The following is a 17,661-nucleotide window of genomic DNA, read 5'->3' as shown; positions in this document are numbered from 1 at the left end:
ATTTCAACCCGCCTTAGGGATCATCATGCCGTCTTCTAAACGGTAATAAATGTAGTTACCAGTCATAAATTTCTCCGCTAAAGGCCTGCATTCGCTGTAGCCACCGCCAGCTCAAATCATCGATCTAGTACCAATTCATTTGGGGGAAGTACAATACAAAAGATGCGATGTATTGCTAGAATAACGGTATCGTAATTCCGCGATTCTAAGAATACCCAGAATATTGCTCAAAGCGTGTCTCTTAACTTTATCACCATCCCCCTATTTCTACTCCGGTATGCACAATGTCCCATCGATGTCAGAATTCTAGCACTGGTCCAAACAACTAGGCCTACAGCTTCACTTCCGCATCAGTGCTAAACCGCACCAACCCATCCTGCATTGTGGTTGCCAGATGGCAACCAGTATCCGGATCATAGTGCCGGCTCACATGCAGACAGCGCCCACCACTTGCCCTTTCCATCCAAGATTCCTGCATGAACCACTTCCGCTCGCCGGTCGAGAGACCTTCGTCCCCTTCGATCGTGTTCTGCTGGGTCTGTGCCGCATTCGGCGCGTGCGTCCGCGGTTCGTTCGGCATGAAGAACGTTTCCGGCGATGAATGGAAGATCACGGTATGGGACAGGCTAGCCATCCGCGTATATTTGCGGCTGAGGTCGAGGTGGTTGGGAATGACGTAGAGGGAGTTGCGGTCCGAGGCGTAGATATGGGTGAGGGCGTGCAGATTCGCCGCGCGAGTGAACGACAGTCCTTTATATTTTGGGGTGCGCGATTTCGTCGGGGTGGCATCGGCTGCTGGGGTTGCCGGTGATGGTAGGGAACCGCGGAGGGAGTAGAGGATGAGTTTCCGTCGGCGATGAGGTGCCAAACGGGTGTTGAATGAACTCATATCAACACTCCGGATATGCATCCCTGCCAGTGGGTTGAAATGCTCCGGATGTGCCGGTATGTACGTTTCACGGAACCAGTCTGAATCCAGACTGGGGGCGTCTGGGTGATCAAAGGGTTGTTTTCCGGCTAGTACGGCCTTGTACTTCCCATGAAGATCCAAGTTCGATTGATAGTCCACCGAGGAAAACTCTGCCCTTTTGAACGAACAGGTGCAGGTAAACGTCGCTCCTTTCTCAGCAATTTGCGTGGCTGTAACCATTCGCGTACAATAGTTACCGCCGTCTCTTACGATTTGGACGGAGTACACATAATGCTCCGAGGGTATCCCCCCTAGAACAAAATATCCTGTTATGCTCTGCTCACGTTAGTTTATATTTAGATGCATGGCATTGGATCATTCCGTACATGAATAACGAATCCTTCTTCCACGGTTTGTGCCGCAGCCCAAGCGGCTTGTGAATAGACATGACCTCCATATGTACCATTCTCACCTCCGGTCGGTGAGTATGCCTTAGTAACTGATCGATATGTCGTTTCGTCTATCTTTTCGAGTCGCATACTCTCGTAAAAAGATACCACCTCTTTTGCTTGGTTGAAATAGGGACGGGGAGCCATGACGAACTGCGCTCCGCCTGGATCTTGCTGTATAATAATAAAAAGGAGCAAGCAACCGCTTTCTGATGTTGCCCACAAATTCTATGAGGAACCTAATCCGAGGAAGGGCACAAAACAGGGCCTAGTAAATGGACGGAGAAGGAAATGATTCGTTGATTTTCAGTGGGAAAATTGATAGGCCATCTCAAACGTTGTCGATGCCAGTTAAGAAATACCAATTAAGAGATGCCAAAGAATAGATAACCTACTGATAAACATGCGAAGTCGAATTTAGCTCTCACCTTAAGACCTCGGATATTTCTAATGACCAATGATGTCGGGTTGTGGAGGCGTAAGCTATCTCGGCACTTCTGGATACGGAGAGTTACTTGTGGGGATTACTTACCTACCTAATTCCTACGATCTTCTGGTTTTGGGTCTGTTCATCGTGAGAGAATGTTGATGTCGACGAGAGGTGTAGTAACAGGCGTCGGTTTCCCGAACAGAAGCAGTGACGTCCGAACTCCGATATTGGGACGAAAATGTCTCGGCTACCTGTACCATGGATGGCTGTGGATCTTCACCATGGCGATTTCGGCTCCTTCGAAGTATTCCAACCGGCATGCAAATATGGAAGGTAACTAACCCATATGGGCGGATTCTCCAGCATCTCCCTGAATGCAAAGTCGTGTGCTCCTGCTATGGCCATCAGATCAAATGCCAGCAGCGCTTCCGTGAAAAGTCAGTAGAGATGGACGGGCAGTGGTGGGCATGCAAATCGATGTCAGCACAGCCAGAGGGACAGATGCCAGACGGACACCACTGCAGACTGAACTGCAGACTACCTGCAGTGTTCTCTCTCTTCCTGCACCCCGCAGACAAGGAAACGTTACTTCATGAAGCGACGAAGTTGTGCAATATGAACGCAGAAGCCTAACTCGGCTTAGTTCGTGTCACCGTCCCCGTATGGATATTCCGTACACGGAACCCCGCAGTCAACATAATCTCCTCTACTAAACGACGTGACAAGCTCCTTGCATATTATTTCATCGTCGTACCTCAGGAAATTAACTGCCGGAGGCTTGGTTATTCAACCTTCCTGAACACGTAGTGTTAGAATTCATTTCGACATTTCTTCTCAGGTATGCGCCTCCAGCCTTCCCCTTTTGGTCTTGCGATTCGAACTTCACTAGTCTAGACGAGAATGCTGTGTAACTGTCGCTCCGACCGAAGCATGGTGCTTGGTCTATTGTTATATGTTAATTAAAAACACCTGATCGTTTGAAATCATCCGAGAATGGGATTTCTGGTCTTCCTTATTCCCATAGCTAACCGGTCGCCATGTTAGCCCACTTAGCCGTCTTCCTCGTCTTACTGTTCAGCATGACGGTCCGGGCAGCGAAGTTCACCCCTGAGGTGATGCTGAGCGCCCCTCGTCGAAGTTCAGGCGTGCCAAACTCGGACGGATCGCGGATTTTATATAGTGTGTCCACGTACAGCTTTGAGAATCACGGGAAGAAGTCCGAGATTCGCGTCCTTGATGCCAAGAGTAACGAGTCGAAACTGGTGACCGATGCTGCCGGCGCCAGCGAACCGCAATGGCTGAACGATGAAGATGTTTTGCTCCTTCTTCCCGGCCAAACTAATTCGACCGACATTGCTGTCGGCAAGGCGGATGCTTTCGAAGCCACGTGAGTGTCTCCGGTCTCCTCCCTGGAGATGATTGTGACAATCCATCTTACCGTTCGCAGGAAAGCGATCGCTGGCAACTTTGATGGCTCGGGAACGAGCATCCGTGTTAAAAAGATATCAGATGACAAATGGACATTTGCCATCACCGGTCTTGCCAAACCAGATGGTACTCCATACAGTGCGGGGAAAGCTCCAAAGAAGCTCTCTTCTGGAAAACTCTACAAGCAAACGTTTGTCCGACACTGGGATTCCTATATTGCCCCTGAGAGAAATGCTATCTTCGTTGGAACCATCACGAAACCGTCTAGCAGCGCTGAGAGCGGAAAGCTGTCCTACGCTTTGTCACCACTTCGAAATGTGCTCGCCGGAACCGGACTGGAGTCACCCGTGCCGACATTCGGCGGGATTGACCACTATGATATCGGCGAAGACCACATAATATTCGTCGCGAAGGAGCCCACCCTCAAGGCCGGCTTCAGCACGAAAGTCAACGTGTACGTGGCAAATCTTTACGGAACGCTGGCCGCATCCGATTTGATATACCAAGTGTTGGTCCCAGGCTTCGGTGGAGCCACCACTTCGCCGGTCTTCTCCAAAGACGGGAAGAAAGCCGCGTTCCTAATGATGCAGGAAGACGGATACGAAGCCGATAAGAACCAGTTGTTTGTGATCCCGGATGTCCGAAGACCGAATTGGCTTCTGCATCTGCTCAACTCCACCAATGGCAAAGGCAGTTGGCCCTTGAGTCCGGGCGGTGTGTCGTTTAGCAATAACGGCGACGACCTCTATCTCGTTGCGGAAGATAGAGGCCGGACGAGCATTTTCACCACCCCAGTCAACCAGCCCGCGGAGTCGTCCCCCCCCAAGAAGATTTACAGTGACGGGAATGTTTCAGGTTCGTAAGCCCTGTCAACTTTTGGGATTTGATCTTTGACCCTATTATAGACCTGCGGGTTCTCGCCGATGGCAATATTTTCATCAGCGGAACCAACATTGTCGACAATTCGTTCTATTCCATTCTGTTCCCAAACCTAGGCACGGCGAAGCTCATCTCATCCAATACCGAGAATGGCAAGCTTGTGTCTCTCTCACGGTCTCAGGTCGCAGACGTCTATTTCAAAGGTGCCGAACGCGACGTCCAAGCCTTCCTTCTGAAGCCATCCAACTTCGACAGCGACAAGAAATACCCGCTTGCGTTCCTTGTACACGGTGGCCCACAAGGTGCATGGGAAGACGCTTGGTCCTCCCGGTGGAATATGGCTGTCTTCGCCGAAGCTGGATACGTTGTGTTCGCACCCAATCCCACCGGCAGCACTGGGTTTGGCCAAGACTTCACTGATGCGATCCAGGGGCAGTGGGGCGGCTTACCTTACAAAGATCTCGTGGCCGGCTATCAATGGATCGAGGAGAACCTCGACTACGTCGACCTCGACAAGACCGTGGCACTGGGCGCAAGCTACGGCGGCTACATGATGAACTGGATCCAAGGCCACGAGCTCGGCCGCAAGTTCAAGGCGATCGTCTGCCACGACGGGGTGTTCAGCATGGTGTCGCAGCTCGCTAGCGAGGAGCAGTGGTTCCCCACCCACGATCTGGAAGGGTTCTATTGGAACAACGAGGAGAAATGGTTGCGCTGGGACCCGGCGCGGTTCACGGGGAACTGGAGCACACCGCAGCTGGTCATCCATTCCGAGCTAGATTACCGGTTGACCATCGCGGAAGGTCTGGCGGCGTTTAATGTGCTGCAGGCGCGGGGAGTGGAGAGCCAGTTCTTGACGTTTCCGGATGAGAATCACTGGGTGCAAAAGGAAGAGAACAGTCTGATGTGGCATACGGCGGTGTTGAACTGGATTAATAAGTTCGTGGGATATCCGCCGTACAAAGCCGAGGATGAGGCGCCAGGGACGGTAATCAACCACTAGTAGGGAATGCAACGGAGAAGTCATGGGCTATGAGATATATGATCATCTGGTCATTTTTAGCGCAGTTATAGCGTCGAGTAACGGTCTTTCGTTCATTCCTCGGAAAATCGTTTTTGGGATAACTCTCATGGCTCCCTAGGTATCTCTTCATCATCTTAATCGAACGCCCCTCAGGTGCGCAAGAAGCCCCTCCTGACCTCTCTCCTCACCAACTGCTTTCCCCCTTTCAACCGCTTGCCCCCCTTCCCACCATTCAGATCCAGCGACCTCCCCTGTAACCATTTCTCCCGGATACTCCGACTCGCACCATTCGATTTCGGCGGCAACAGCTGGTTTCGCTTGCTCAGCACCCGTACATTCAACGGGCCCTTCTTTACATCCTTTGGCGACTTCTCCGACGCGAACACGGTCCGCTTGCTCTTCCGGATCGCCAGATCGAATCTCTTGGAGGGGTCCTCAGTCGGGGGTGTGGGCTCTCGTTCGGCCTCAAGAAGGGATTGGGGAAGGAGACGAGAAGGACGACCTCTGCTGCCACCGACGTCGAGTTCCGATGTAGCGTCGGATTCGACGTCGGATTCCGGTGATTTCGAAGTTCGCTTCCGCCGTGAAGATGTCTGCACTTGCAGACGGAGTCGGTCATCGTGAGCGCGACGCTTCTCTCGTAGCTTCGCTACACGGCTGCGGGAAATATCAGTATAGGCCTCACTGGTGAAATCCTGCGCATCGACTTACCTTCCTATCGCCTTGCTTTTCTCCGCTTCTTGTGCGTGGAGCGCTTGGGTTGCGGTTGACTTGGAGACTTCCTCCGGAGCGTCGTCGCTGTCGGATGAACTTTCCGATCCGTCTGAATCTACCATGTGTGCGTTTTCCGTCTCTTCAACTTCGGATGTGTTTTCCTCCTCGAATCCTGCGGTGCCTCCCATATTCTGGTCCTCGTCACGGTCCACGATTGGCTTCGAGGATGTCTCGTTCTTGTGTTCGCTCACTTGAGTGACCGATCTGCGCCTTTTGCTCGAGCTCGACTGGACAGCAGCATCCGCTCGCCGCTTGTTGGCTGCCATGGTAGTGGGTGGTGTAGGAATGAAACGGGTGGGGGACCGGTGGAGGGTGGCAATCGATCGTGCCTTTGATTCCGAGGGTGCTGCAAATAGTGAAGGGATAAATCTAAAACCGTGGCTCTATGGATTTATAAACTTAATTGAAGGAAATATCCGTACGGATGAATTCTTTCTGTGCTGGAAATCTTCCAAGACAAATGTTGCCCTCAGGGCAACTTAGTGGACGATGGAAAATATTTTGGCTAGCCGAGGATTTTCCGAATGGCTTCACGACTGGGCATCGAGGTTCGCTGATGAATTTATGTCAACTACCCAACTGGGTTGTCATTTCTTTTATGATGAACCACCCTCTTTTCCTGGTAGCCATGGAGTTAAGCTAACCAACCTTCACTCGCTCCCTGTTCATAACATGTTATATTGCTCTCATTGCTCTCCGAGTCGCTGCGACCATTCGATCTACGAATACCTTCCTGATACGAACCGAAATCGTACATATTTTCACAATGCCTAACCTCAGAACAATAGCTGCCTGGTCATACAATGACATCCGTACCTATCCATTGTCAGCTTTTGCTTCAATCGGAAGCCAAACCTACACCACATGCCGTCCAGTCCTCATGCAGTCGCTACCATGCACACGAAGCGGATTCTCTTCCTCCGCGAAACATCACGGCGGATATTGGAAAACAGCAAGAAGTACGCATGCACGACGTGGTCCAGACCCATCTCGGCGACCTCTCCCAGAGCTCGCAGAGAAGTTAGAGATTTGGATGCCCCATCCCGACGAATTCCAAAAATTCGGCTTGCTTCAGGAGAAGCGCGAAACCGCCCGGATACTTCAGACAATCATGGGCGCCAAAGATCGAACTGCGATCAACTTGGAGGAGCTCTGCCGGAAGGCGAGCGTCGATATCGATAAATTCGCGACGTTCGCCCATTACTTGAAGTTTAAAGATGGAGACGGGTCCGCTGGTTGGTCGGTGCAAGGGCGGCTGGGGCAGAAAGCGCTGCAAGCTGCCGCGGATGTAGGAAATCGGACGGCGGTACATGCATTCATCCATATCGGGCTCCGATCCCATGATATTCATAATGAGGTGGTTAAGCCCTACATCCCGATTCTTAAGGGACTAGCGGAGGATAACGTTGGTTCCATGATCCTTTATGGCAAGGTATTGGAAGAGCAAGGGGATCTACCGGCAGCCGAATCCGTGTTCAAGCAAGCAACCAAAGCGCTTCAAGGATGGATGAAGAAGAGAAATTACAACAAAGAGGTGACGAAAGAGATGAAGGCGGAGAAAGATATGGCGCGAATGGGAGCCCAGTGGGTTTATCACCGCCGCATCTCAGCATGGACGTCGCTGGCACTAGTCCAATTCGACCTGGGAAAAACAGAGGAGGCGAAGATCTCCCTCAAGCGCGGCGCAGATGTGGACGGGGACCCGTACGCCTGCTACTTCTATGCGAACCTGATCGCGTCCATCAAGGACGGAAAGTTTCTGCAGCCTGCCAATGCGGAGTGGCACTATTACATGACCCGCGCGGCAATGGCCGGGGACCCGCAAGCGGCGTATGCTTTGGGGATGTTCTATTACGAGCACACGTCGGACACGGTGGCGGATAAGGAGACCCAGAAGATCTTAGAACTCCCTGCCACTGCCCTTATTTCTTGGTGGCAGGTTGCTCTCAAAAAATTGCGCTCTCGCCGGGGGAAAGAGCTTACCTTTGCTACTGTTGGGCATCAGTCCGCTAGGAACCGATTATGTCGAAGTGTCGGATTCTATTGGCTCGATGTCGCGGCGCAGTCGAAATACTGGCCTGCCGTAGTGCGTTCCTTCGAGGTCTGTGATGAGGAGCCCGAAAGGATAGTCAGGCAGTTGCAGCTCCTAGTCGATTCGGTGCAGCCCGATGAACTCGCGAAGTTTCCGGATGAAATCCGTCAGGCGAAACTGATGATCAAAAACCTCAGTGCTAATCCGACCCGATAAGTCCGTTTTCCTAGATTAACACATCGATCGATGCAACAGCAGGGAAAGCGGCGCTGCGAAATAGGACGGTCCGCATACCAACCGATGCACAATATCACTAATGGCCGCCGAGTTCAAGACGTTGCAATACTATAGGAATGTTTCATCATCCTTATTTGCGAATGTTGGGACCAGACCCCGTCTTTCACTACGGAACTCTCGCCGTTATCATCCCCCTGACCGGGAACTGCGACATCCAGCTTTCGCCGGTCCGGATTTTCACTCATGCTGGTTCTATGCTGTCTTCTCGTTGGCAAAAAGATGATCCCTTAACAGGTCTGGTGCCCTCACTCCAGTCGTCGTACACGAACAGATAAGCATCTGCGTGTCCAGATGTGTGTTCGGCGACCATCCTGTATCCTCCTCATCTCGCTCAGCCTGGTGAACTTCATCCGAATTCCGGCGCTCACGACGTCCTCGATGTTGATTGCATCAACGCATACTTTGGAACCCAATGGATCCACGAAAGCACTTCAGCGATTCATCTCCATCGAGATCGGCAACTTTGGGAAAGCTCATAAGGGTTCCTTGAGAACGCAATGAGGCAGGACTGTGAATATAGTCACCTCAATGGCAAATGCCATGGATGAAGTCCCGATCTTTTCCTCGGTGAGGCGATACGCTTTGACAACGGGAAGGAGGCAAGGAGATCACGAACTTGGCTAGGTCAGTCCGGGTCCAAGACGTACTAGCACTTCATGGGATGAAGGAGACGAGAGGATCGCCGGGGGTCAAGAATACGGCCGAGATGAAGCCGTCGGTCTCTCAGCCACCGATGCTTCATCCGGGACGGTTAGAATGTTGGGCAGGATGGGGCCGCTTCCTCTTGTTCCGCATGCGCTGGACGACCCAATGTCGCCCATGTTGTATGATGAGAAAAGTCCGTTCAGGTCAATCCGATGCGACAAGGTCGGACAAGGCTCGAGCTCCGAGACGCTGGTCAGGTGTTCGGTTCAAATTTGATTCCAACAGAATGCATAAACAGCAAGGAACTGCTCTCGTCGCGCAATCCATGATTCGCAACAACATCAGGATGAAGACAGGACGAAATACAAAATTTCGTCTGGCAACCTGTTGAGCTTACGGTCTCTCCTACCCTACCTAGCTGCTTATGTGCTCAGTACTGTGCTCACTGCTCAGGCTGTTCTCAGGTTGTTCTCAGATATAGTCACATGACTATTGTCCGACTTGCTGACCGAATGACTGAGCATGCATGTGAGATTGCAACGTCTTAGTAAGACATAGATCAACCCTCCGAGTCGAAGTCAAGGCCCTAGGCTGTAAATGATTCACTATAGACCCTATAAGCATTTCACTAGACCCTATAACATTTCACTAGCTCCTGTATTAAACAATTCGCTGCCCTACTACGTACTAGACATAAATTCAGAATTGAGGACCCTGCCAAGACCATATGGAATTAAGCTTTCGGGAGCTCCCGTAGTCCCCGCGATTTTGGTATACCACACAGGCCCAACAGGGCACAGGGCGCTAATGTGGGACTTCCAGTGGGAGGCACACTCTCAACTTAAGTCTATAACATCAACTAATACACTACTACCGTAGCCAGTAATAAAAATTTCAGGTTCTATTCATATTTGTACTCAATCAAAAGTCTATGGCATTCTTGCAAATCCTTTATACCACTCTGTATTCCACCTTTCAACTCTGCCACTCGCAATAGTAGTCACAAATACAAACAGGTCAACACACACCACTATTGTCTAATTACTGCTTCTTCTGGGATTAGTTTTATTCATGCATCTGCTTAGTTATAAAGTCCATAGCCGATTGGTCCTGAGACTTTTTCCTTAAGTATTACGAGGCTGCATAGAGATGACGCGCTTTGTTGCATCATTCCGTATGGGTCTTGGGGCGGCCACCTTCAGCCCTACCATTATCTGGACCTCAACATCCTAAGGCTGAAGGCTGAACCCCTGAACCACTATACCGTATCATTACCACTTGTACCTGGTGAGTCAAGTGTTAGAGATTCACTTCAGCCCTATTGATTTATTGTATCCTGGGGAAATTCAACCTGGAAATGTCGGAAGTTCCCCTAGTGCACCAGTCACATCATACACTCCCCCAGAAAGTCCAGTGTTAACGGCTCCTTGCATCATTGAGATTTATCTAATAGAGTCTAGTTTATCAGTATTTTTCTATTATTTGTCTGTGCTTGCTCGCCTCGATAGGGGCATAGGGCGGATATCTTCAAAAGTAGCAAAGTACCATAGCATGCACATTTAGTCACTTCAGTCATCACCTCGAAGCATAAACTAGCAAGACATCATAGCTGAACGTATAGTGGAGATGAGGTCATCTGACCGCAGCATAATTGGATATTGCGAACCAACTCCATATTCTCGAGACTCCCAGTCATTCTTTGCGGAGTCCTTGGTTGGTCCCCCCGCTGGGAGAGTCCATACCATGGAAACGTATAAATTAGGTCAGCCCTACGGCCAACTCCATGGTTGATACTCGTCATGGGAGGGTCTGTACCGAGGAAACGTATAAAATTGTTCAGCCCTACAGCCAACTTGATGGTTGATACCCTTGATGGGGAGAATCTGTACCATGGAATCGAAGAAACTAACCCTCTCTCTGCCATCTGACTCATGATACCCGCTCAGCTTCCTGGTCCCTTGGGGATCTCACCAACATGGGGAACCCCGAGTAGCGAAAGCTCTCCACAGCGGCCCTGGCATCTCGGACACAAATGGCTCACCATGTATGCCTTTGATCCCGATCGTTTCCTTCACATTTCACACATGCTATGAGCTGAGATATTAAATATCGACTCTATGAACTGTGGCCATACTCTGTCATAACTCTATCCTGAAGCACAAAGCATCCTGAAACACCCACATGCACGCCCATCACACACCTCAACACACCTCGAAATGGCATTTCTTAACTTTGCCAAGGCCTTTATTGGTCGCATCCTCTCCCGGAACAAAGTTCCACGAACCAAGGAGCAGAAAGAAGTTGTTTCACTCCAAAACTTTCTCTTCTGCATCCTTGCCGTCGACTACAACGTGCACAACAACATCAAAGCACGAGTCGACGTCCAGGACTGCCACAGATACCGCTCTTTTTCTCAAAAATGGAGCGTCCTCAAATCGGCTACCCTTGAAGGCAAAGCCAAAAACAAAGACCTCGCGAGGGCTCGCAAAGAGTTCCTCAAAATCATCTACCGTCCGGCGACTGCACTGGGAATCAACCCAGCAAACATCATCACCCGCCTCCTGAACTACGACACCATCACATCCCACTATGGGGAGTACCAGAGTTGTAATGAGGTGTATAACAAGGTGCTCGGCGTCGTGGCGAGGGATTCACAGGTGAGAATGGATCAAACGTGGGTTGCCAAAGTCGCACCCAACGAAAATTCGGCCCAGATTCTGGCCGAAGCGGTCGAGAAGCAGCTAGATGAGTGCAGCATCACAAGCGAGGCAGAGCTGCTGATGACCCGTGTTCAACCGGGTATGAACGCACTCCTGGTAAAGCAGATGGTTCCGGAGGATGGGAACCTGGCCGACGAGCGTGCCCCCATGGAGATGTGGATGGACCACCATGGACGGGAACTTCGGAGGTGGATTGAGTGCATCCCCCATGATTTCTGAGGACATGGACGCACCCCACCCCAGCGCACCACCAATCGGGTGCACACCCAAAGCTGGTGCACAGATATGTCGAGTGTACACACACACAAACCGATGAGAGCAATGCTCACTGGGGAGAAGTCTTGGCTCCCCCACACCACAAACGGCGTACACGGCCTGAGAGCACCGCAAGTCGGACACCTACACAAACCGATGAGCAATACTCACTGGGGAGGAGTGCCTCCCCAACACAATCTGAGTTCACACCGCAATCGGGTGTACACATACACCCCTAAATCGAGTTCAAGGTTCACTGGAGATTCGAGGTGGATCTCGGGATATCCATCTGCAGTTTCGGAGTTCGCATGGTCACCTTTGTCATATGGAGTTTGGATTTGGGTCAGGGACTTTGTCGGCGTTTGGATCGGGTTTCATGTACTGCAATCTTCATGTGCTTTAGTCTTCATATTCTGAATCGCCATATCATCAGAATTATTCCTCTCATGCAGTGATGTCGTGTACTTCGTGTGATCTTGTGTATCGAGACTTGATGAGTGGGAAATATTCCCTTGAGAAAATTTTCGCTGCTGGTCATGGACACAGTGTGAAGTTGAATCACATTGCCAAATGAAACCAGCGTAGTAAATCTTCTAACGATCTTGTTTGGAGAGATAGAGTAGGAGATTGCCACGTTGTGATCTTCCAATCGGCCCCTGCTCCAGGCTCGCGTTAAGCTGATCTGTCGGAGTTGGGGTTGCCGATAGAAGGCCGTTGCCACATTGGGCCAGTCAACACAGCTGTAGACGCCTGGAAACAGGGACATTGGATGGAATGTTAATCCAGAGGTGAGTGAGCGGAAGCCTTGGACATGGCAGGAACAGGAAAGTGTGGACGAGAGGCCGAAGGCAATTATATTTTAAGAGAATAAGAATAACACATGATTATCATCAAAATGCTTACAACAACCCAGTCGTTGAAATATTTTCATTATTCAGACCTGCCAAGTTATCCGTGTCTAGTCAGCTTAACACTAGCTTCCGACGAGGATGAAGACACTGGCACGACTTCAGGCATCGGTGGTGTTCGTGAAATGCTTGACCCCGGAAAGTATGTAGCCTGCGCGAGTGGTCGCGCATCGACGGATCTGATATGTCGCATTTCATGCGTTGGCACCGGGACACGAGGATATTCAACGGAGGCGTTGTTATGCGCCCGGACCTGCGCTGAATCGACTTGAACGGTCATTGGACTGTAAAATCGGTCATGAGAGAGGTTAGAAAAGTGACCGGGTTGGAAGGCCATTGGCGGGCCTCGAGAAGATCGGGTAATCATGGCTGAACGTGCTTGTGGCGTTGACATTGACGCATGATAACCATCGCCTGTAATATCTGATCCATCAGGTGCGGATGATCCTAGATTGGATCTAGAAAAGGGAGAACTGGGCGCTGTGGGGACGGAGGTAGGGTGTGACAGAATGTTCTTCTCGCAGCTAGATGACACTGTTTGACTGTGACTCGTATCCCGAAATAGGTTCTTCGCAAAGGAAGTAAAAGCCCGACGTAAGGGTTCAGCCAGAGTTAGAATGAACACCACAAGTGATAGGACCAGGAATGCGACCAGTGGGTACCAATATGCCGGGACTGACATCGTGTTGATACTGAATAGCGTCTAAGATAGTTAGGAGCTGGGACATCCACCTAGGAGAGACGGACTGACCGAGACAAATATTAGCGGGACGAATACTAGCAGGAGCCAGTGCAGATGCTCTGCCCTCTGAGAATTCCATATCCCAACACTCTGACCGAGCAAGCCAAGGAGTATCCTTAGCTGCTTCAAAACGACCTCGGATGTATCAAGATGGTGATTCAGGTCAGAAAGGTAATCCTCGATACGGATCTCCAGCGCTTCTCGACATGAGCTCGTTCTACGACCTGAGATCTGTTGGAACTTGCGCAGTGCGCTGATGTGCAATCGCAAGTGCTCCTGTAAGACATAGGTGCCCGATATTTCCTTATGAAGTGTCTTGTTCAATTCCTGTGCTGTCGAAATAGAGGAACAGTAGGCTTCTTGGTCATGTGCTGTGAGCCTACAGCGTGCGGAGTCCCAGACCTCTTTCCACTCGGAGAAGAGAAATGCGAGATCCATATAGATCCACAGGGGATTGCGGTTGATTCGTTCTTGTCGGTATTCAAACGGTGCACGAAGGTGCTGCTCGATGCGGTGGGCGACATGGGAGCTGGTGCAGAACAAAAGAATAACATCATCTGGTGAATGCGCCTCGATATCCGCGCGTGGCTCTTGGAGCATGGTTGTAGAACAGATGATCGTGCCGATGGACACTGATTCAAGGTGCGAGAATTTCATCTCCTCGCCACTGGAAGCGTCCACCACAAAAGAGTGACCGCTCACCATAGGATGGGTCACGACATAGCTGAAATCTACCGTCGGTCAGTACAATAGAGACCATTTTCATAGGAAACACAGACCATTGCTGCGATGACTGTCGGGGAGCACAAGCGACCCTTTGCCTATGGCCTGCGAACAGATATGTTGAAGAACATCCGTATCAAAACCTGGCACGGTTTTGGAGAGGGCCGCAACTAGCCAGCTTCCACCCGGTTCGACTTCAAAGATTCTGGGTTACCCAACTGCCATCAGCACGATATGGAGATGGCGATACGTGGGACAAACTCACGCGATTAGGGTCCTGCCTAGCGAAGTAGCCGTATCCAAACACTCTTTCAAGTACACAGGTAGTCTGTTGGCATCGCCTATAGTGAATATCTTTGCAACGAATTGCGGGCCGGATGCAGTAAGCGGCGCATTGGTTCCGGCTCCGATATTGGCCCATAGGGCGACTTTTCCTCCACTCATTCCCACGAACAGTTCAATCCTCTGGAGCTTCTCCTTACCTTGTCATGCCAAAACACAATGCCAGGTGGTCGACGAAGAACCCAAACGACGATGGCTTCGTGTTGCTGTACCCTCACACTGTTCACGCCAGGTTAGGGTTAGGTATATATTCCATCACGGAATCCTAGAAGTTCAGTGTGGGATAGGTGTGTCAGATCATCCGAACGGAACCATGGTCATCTGCTGCAGTCTGCCTTGGCAGAAGAAAAACATTGCAAAGTAAGACCATCGTATTGAAGAGATGTTGACCATCGAGATCCAGAGCCGCTCGTCTTCCGAGACGAGTCCAACCGAGTGATGAAACTCGTGGCGTTATCGCATGTTTCCCAACGGATAAGCCTTCCACCATGCACGTCGGCGAAGTCAGTTCGGCACCTCTGCTAAACCCATTCGGAAATCGAAGTTGCTCGATTAATTTACTTATTGGCTGAGGCGCCTGTGTTTTCGTTCGGAGGCAGGATATAATTAGCAGGGTGCTGTAGTGGTGATCCCAGTCGTCGTATTCTGCCGTGCGTTGGACCACCGAAAGACAGCCTTGCCCGCGACAATCTCCACTGCTATCACAATAATAGCTCGGCTCTCGAACCGTTTCATTCGACACATTCCTTTCATCGATATGATGGAAGATGCAATCCGACAAAAGCCATGCGATGCTCGGGAAAGGATTTCGGTACGCCATGTTGAATGAACTGTCCTCGCAACTTGGAGTTTTGGTCGGGTAAGTTCCCAACATTGGGCAAAATAATTCCGGATGATTTCAAGATTGTGCACTGCAAGGTCGTCGTTGGTGCCCGGATCAGAAAGCCAGAATCTCAAAACACCTCGTCGATCTCATCCGCGCCAACCGGCTCGGGTCGATTCGAGAAAACGATCTTCCACTTCACGATCTCCATCACCTCCAACTCCTCCACAGCATCATCCCCCTCTCCATCCTCCCCACTCCCCTCTCTCCTTCTAACCACCCCCAACGGCTTCTCCAACTTCTTCACCTCCCCCGCGACCCGCTGATGCTTCCCCACGTACAGCCAGACCTTCTTCATCCACGATGCATCTTGGGCGTCGACGGGCTTGCTGGGATCATAGAGCGGGAAGGCGAGGCGTCCGAGACGCTTGTTGGAGGCGGAGGGACGGGGCGGGAAGGCGAAGGAGGATTGGAGCTCGAGGATCGCGAGGCCGGTGGGCGTGTGGAGGAGTTCGGGGAGGGGGTTGGGGACGTCGGATTGTGCATCGCGAGGTCGCGGATGGATATTAATCGTAGGCATTTTGGATTGGAAGGCAAAGATTGTCTAGTTGGTCAGTCGCATCATTGGTGTGCAAGCATACAAAAATTCGACGCGTTGGTAACAAAATTTGATCATCTTCCAGAAACGAATTGGATCCTGGAACGGGCTCGAAACGCGTAACACGTGACGTCACCATGCACTGCACTCATTGAGAGGTCGGTTTTGGACGATTCAATCATCTTTCATTAAAACCGATTGGAACTAGCAGGTATTACTATTTCGCCTGGGAGTGATCCACTCCTAAAATACATGACCCTCCACGCATTTCCTGAGCAATCATTGGGATATCATATGCTGAGATTGAAGAAACTCGGCCGTAATCCTGTCTATAGTAATGTCCTTCCCATGTTGACCGAAAGCCCGAGCGACGCTGATATGACAAATTGGATGGGAAATTCAAATGGAGAATTCATTAATAGTTGGTAGCAGGCGTCCGGTTGTATTCGTAAGGGTTGCCAGTGCTAGTACCAGTCGGGGCAGTGTGATATCCAGTCCCGTAGCTGGCGTTGGTGCCGTTGGTGCTGCCTTCAGGGAGAACATCGCGGGGCCCGCCAGTGAGACCTGATTCAGAAGCCGGAGCGTATTCCGGCTCGGCGGCGTATGCCTCCTTGGTGGTGCGAGGACCACGGTTGCGACGCCACCAGTGAGATCCAGTGCCGGAGGTGTAGTTGTTCGCGGGCGATGGGCCATATCGCTTCTCCTTCTGGTAATTACGGCCGAGCGCGAGCTGTATGAGCGCTGAGATGAGGAAGAGGCCACTGCCACACATTAGCAAATAATCAGGGGAAAGGAAAGTGATTCTACCTACGCTCCGATGATCGAGACCGCGAATGCCACCTTGTTCAATCGGCATGCGGTGGCGTAGTCGCCAGCGCCAGGAGCTTCTTTTTCGCCAGGACCGTCTCCGAACGGCGTCTTGACGTCGCCCGTGCAACTGTTTGCGCCATCGCGGGTCAAGATCGCAATGGCGATGAAGCCGCCGCAGAATAGGACGTCCAGGGCAATGGCAAGGAATGCGAAGAAGGGCTTTCCGCCTAGGAAGCAGGTGAGGAGGACGGCGAAGATCAAGTACAGAGCTGCTGCCCCCGAGATACCCTCGACGGCCTGCTGCCAGCGAGGAATATCCAGATCATTCTTGGCGAGGACGGCGAGGAAATATGAAAAGATGCCTAGAATGATTGCTGCGCAACAGAATTCGATGGCATACAGGACGGTCTGTAGGAGCTTGAGTAGACTACGACCGAGCGCCATGGTTAGAATTGTTGTGGGATTAAAGCTAAATGAAGCAAGTGGGATTGGGAGCGAGGTTGAGGAAACGAATGAGGTTTTGCTGGCAAGAAAGTTGGAGGAAAAGTGAAGGAGAGGACTATCTTATGGGTAAAAGCGAAAAGGAGGTAAGGAAAGGTCCCTGATATCTCTTGAGAGAGGCGGTGATGAGATATGAAGGGTTCACAGGCGGCACAGGAGTTTTGGCCATCGTCGCATGACGCATTTTTGGGAGACTTTCCCTGTTGCTACCAAAGGTGAAGCGTCACCAACCCCCGCTATTTGGCGCCACAGCACCTGCCAGGCCTGTACCACGACGTCATTGCTCCTTCGATGGCACGTGATGTATGGTCTGATCAGCCCCGTGCTCGAACGGCGCAGGCTGCCAGGCTGCAACAAATCTCGCCCATCAA

The 17,661-nt window shown here is 51.2% G+C and overlaps 9 protein-coding genes across 9 annotated transcripts; 3 read left to right on the top strand and 6 right to left on the bottom strand.

Annotated features, from left to right (window-relative positions):
• Positions 1–72: 72 nt before the first annotated feature.
• Positions 73–1,843, bottom strand: P152DRAFT_416840 (acyl-CoA thioesteras-like protein). The gene is made up of 2 exons (XM_033677074.1): positions 1,297–1,843; positions 73–1,246 (listed from the first exon to the last, which is right to left on the bottom strand). Exons 1-2 carry the CDS (start codon positions 1,504–1,506, stop codon positions 332–334), a joined length of 1,125 nt encoding a protein of 374 aa, XP_033534249.1. The 5' UTR covers positions 1,507–1,843; the 3' UTR covers positions 73–331.
• Positions 1,844–2,603: 760 nt separating this feature from the next.
• Positions 2,604–5,273, top strand: P152DRAFT_458438 (uncharacterized protein). Its single transcript, XM_033679462.1, has 3 exons — positions 2,604–3,176; positions 3,237–4,072; positions 4,123–5,273. Exons 1-3 carry the CDS (start codon positions 2,827–2,829, stop codon positions 5,097–5,099), a joined length of 2,163 nt encoding a protein of 720 aa, XP_033534248.1. The 5' UTR covers positions 2,604–2,826; the 3' UTR covers positions 5,100–5,273.
• P152DRAFT_458437 (uncharacterized protein) lies at positions 5,002–6,335 on the bottom strand. The gene is made up of 2 exons (XM_033679461.1): positions 5,832–6,335; positions 5,002–5,777 (listed from the first exon to the last, which is right to left on the bottom strand). Exons 1-2 carry the CDS (start codon positions 6,158–6,160, stop codon positions 5,270–5,272), a joined length of 837 nt encoding a protein of 278 aa, XP_033534247.1. The 5' UTR covers positions 6,161–6,335; the 3' UTR covers positions 5,002–5,269.
• Positions 5,824–8,328, top strand: P152DRAFT_344138 (uncharacterized protein). Its single transcript, XM_033675356.1, has 2 exons — positions 5,824–6,442; positions 6,683–8,328. Exons 1-2 carry the CDS (start codon positions 6,319–6,321, stop codon positions 8,140–8,142), a joined length of 1,584 nt encoding a protein of 527 aa, XP_033534246.1. The 5' UTR covers positions 5,824–6,318; the 3' UTR covers positions 8,143–8,328.
• A 2,622-nt stretch (positions 8,329–10,950) lies between these two features.
• P152DRAFT_344023 (uncharacterized protein) lies at positions 10,951–12,028 on the top strand. The gene has a single exon (XM_033675352.1). The coding sequence runs from the start codon at positions 11,085–11,087 to the stop codon at positions 11,805–11,807; it is 723 nt and encodes a 240-aa protein (XP_033534245.1). The 5' UTR covers positions 10,951–11,084; the 3' UTR covers positions 11,808–12,028.
• Positions 12,029–12,700: 672 nt separating this feature from the next.
• P152DRAFT_344083 (uncharacterized protein) lies at positions 12,701–14,332 on the bottom strand. Its single transcript, XM_033675355.1, has 3 exons — positions 14,273–14,332; positions 13,503–14,217; positions 12,701–13,454 (listed from the first exon to the last, which is right to left on the bottom strand). Exons 2-3 carry the CDS (start codon positions 14,196–14,198, stop codon positions 12,792–12,794), a joined length of 1,359 nt encoding a protein of 452 aa, XP_033534244.1. The 5' UTR covers positions 14,199–14,217; positions 14,273–14,332; the 3' UTR covers positions 12,701–12,791.
• Positions 14,333–14,583: 251 nt separating this feature from the next.
• On the bottom strand, positions 14,584–15,569 carry P152DRAFT_344044 (uncharacterized protein). Its single transcript, XM_033675354.1, has one exon. It carries the CDS (start codon positions 15,430–15,432, stop codon positions 14,851–14,853), a length of 582 nt encoding a protein of 193 aa, XP_033534243.1. The 5' UTR covers positions 15,433–15,569; the 3' UTR covers positions 14,584–14,850.
• P152DRAFT_381078 (uncharacterized protein) lies at positions 15,542–15,961 on the bottom strand (the record flags this gene model as incomplete). Its single annotated transcript, XM_033675727.1, has 1 exon — positions 15,542–15,961. A coding segment is annotated over one exon (420 nt), but the record flags the coding sequence as incomplete, so codon positions are not given.
• A 287-nt stretch (positions 15,962–16,248) lies between these two features.
• P152DRAFT_343991 (uncharacterized protein) lies at positions 16,249–17,349 on the bottom strand. Its single transcript, XM_033675351.1, has 2 exons — positions 16,791–17,349; positions 16,249–16,740 (listed from the first exon to the last, which is right to left on the bottom strand). Exons 1-2 carry the CDS (start codon positions 17,231–17,233, stop codon positions 16,395–16,397), a joined length of 789 nt encoding a protein of 262 aa, XP_033534241.1. The 5' UTR covers positions 17,234–17,349; the 3' UTR covers positions 16,249–16,394.
• Positions 17,350–17,661: the final 312 nt, after the last annotated feature.

Source organism: Eremomyces bilateralis (genome assembly GCF_010015585.1).
Source record: "Eremomyces bilateralis CBS 781.70 unplaced genomic scaffold P152scaffold_9, whole genome shotgun sequence".
Classification (NCBI taxonomy): Eukaryota; Fungi; Ascomycota; class Dothideomycetes; order Eremomycetales; family Eremomycetaceae; genus Eremomyces; species Eremomyces bilateralis.
This window is presented reverse-complemented; position numbering and strand designations above follow the sequence as displayed.

Bases quoted from the DNA above. Each gene is read 5' to 3' on its own strand.
- P152DRAFT_416840 (XM_033677074.1), bottom strand. From the start codon at position 1,506: ATGGCTCCCCGTCCCTATTTCAACCAAGCAAAAGAGGTGGTATCTTTT. The intron at 1,247-1,296 runs GTACGGAATGAT...TAACGTGAGCAG, and splicing joins AAGAAGGATTCGTTATTCAT to AGCATAACAGGATATTTTGT.
- P152DRAFT_458438 (XM_033679462.1), top strand. From the start codon at position 2,827: ATGTTAGCCCACTTAGCCGTCTTCCTCGTCTTACTGTTCAGCATGACG. The intron at 3,177-3,236 runs GTGAGTGTCTCC...TACCGTTCGCAG, and splicing joins GCGGATGCTTTCGAAGCCAC to GAAAGCGATCGCTGGCAACT. The intron at 4,073-4,122 runs GTTCGTAAGCCC...ACCCTATTATAG, and splicing joins CAGTGACGGGAATGTTTCAG to ACCTGCGGGTTCTCGCCGAT.
- P152DRAFT_458437 (XM_033679461.1), bottom strand. From the start codon at position 6,160: ATGGCAGCCAACAAGCGGCGAGCGGATGCTGCTGTCCAGTCGAGCTCG. The intron at 5,778-5,831 runs GTAAGTCGATGC...TATTTCCCGCAG, and splicing joins AAAAGCAAGGCGATAGGAAG to CCGTGTAGCGAAGCTACGAG.
- P152DRAFT_344138 (XM_033675356.1), top strand. From the start codon at position 6,319: ATGAATTCTTTCTGTGCTGGAAATCTTCCAAGACAAATGTTGCCCTCA. The intron at 6,443-6,682 runs GTTCGCTGATGA...TCAGAACAATAG, and splicing joins CTTCACGACTGGGCATCGAG to CTGCCTGGTCATACAATGAC.
- P152DRAFT_344023 (XM_033675352.1), top strand. From the start codon at position 11,085: ATGGCATTTCTTAACTTTGCCAAGGCCTTTATTGGTCGCATCCTCTCC.
- P152DRAFT_344083 (XM_033675355.1), bottom strand. From the start codon at position 14,198: ATGGTGAGCGGTCACTCTTTTGTGGTGGACGCTTCCAGTGGCGAGGAG. The intron at 13,455-13,502 runs GTCAGTCCGTCT...TAACTATCTTAG, and splicing joins TCCCGCTAATATTTGTCTCG to ACGCTATTCAGTATCAACAC.
- P152DRAFT_344044 (XM_033675354.1), bottom strand. From the start codon at position 15,432: ATGTTGGGAACTTACCCGACCAAAACTCCAAGTTGCGAGGACAGTTCA.
- P152DRAFT_343991 (XM_033675351.1), bottom strand. From the start codon at position 17,233: ATGGCGCTCGGTCGTAGTCTACTCAAGCTCCTACAGACCGTCCTGTAT. The intron at 16,741-16,790 runs GTAGGTAGAATC...AATGTGTGGCAG, and splicing joins GCGGTCTCGATCATCGGAGC to TGGCCTCTTCCTCATCTCAG.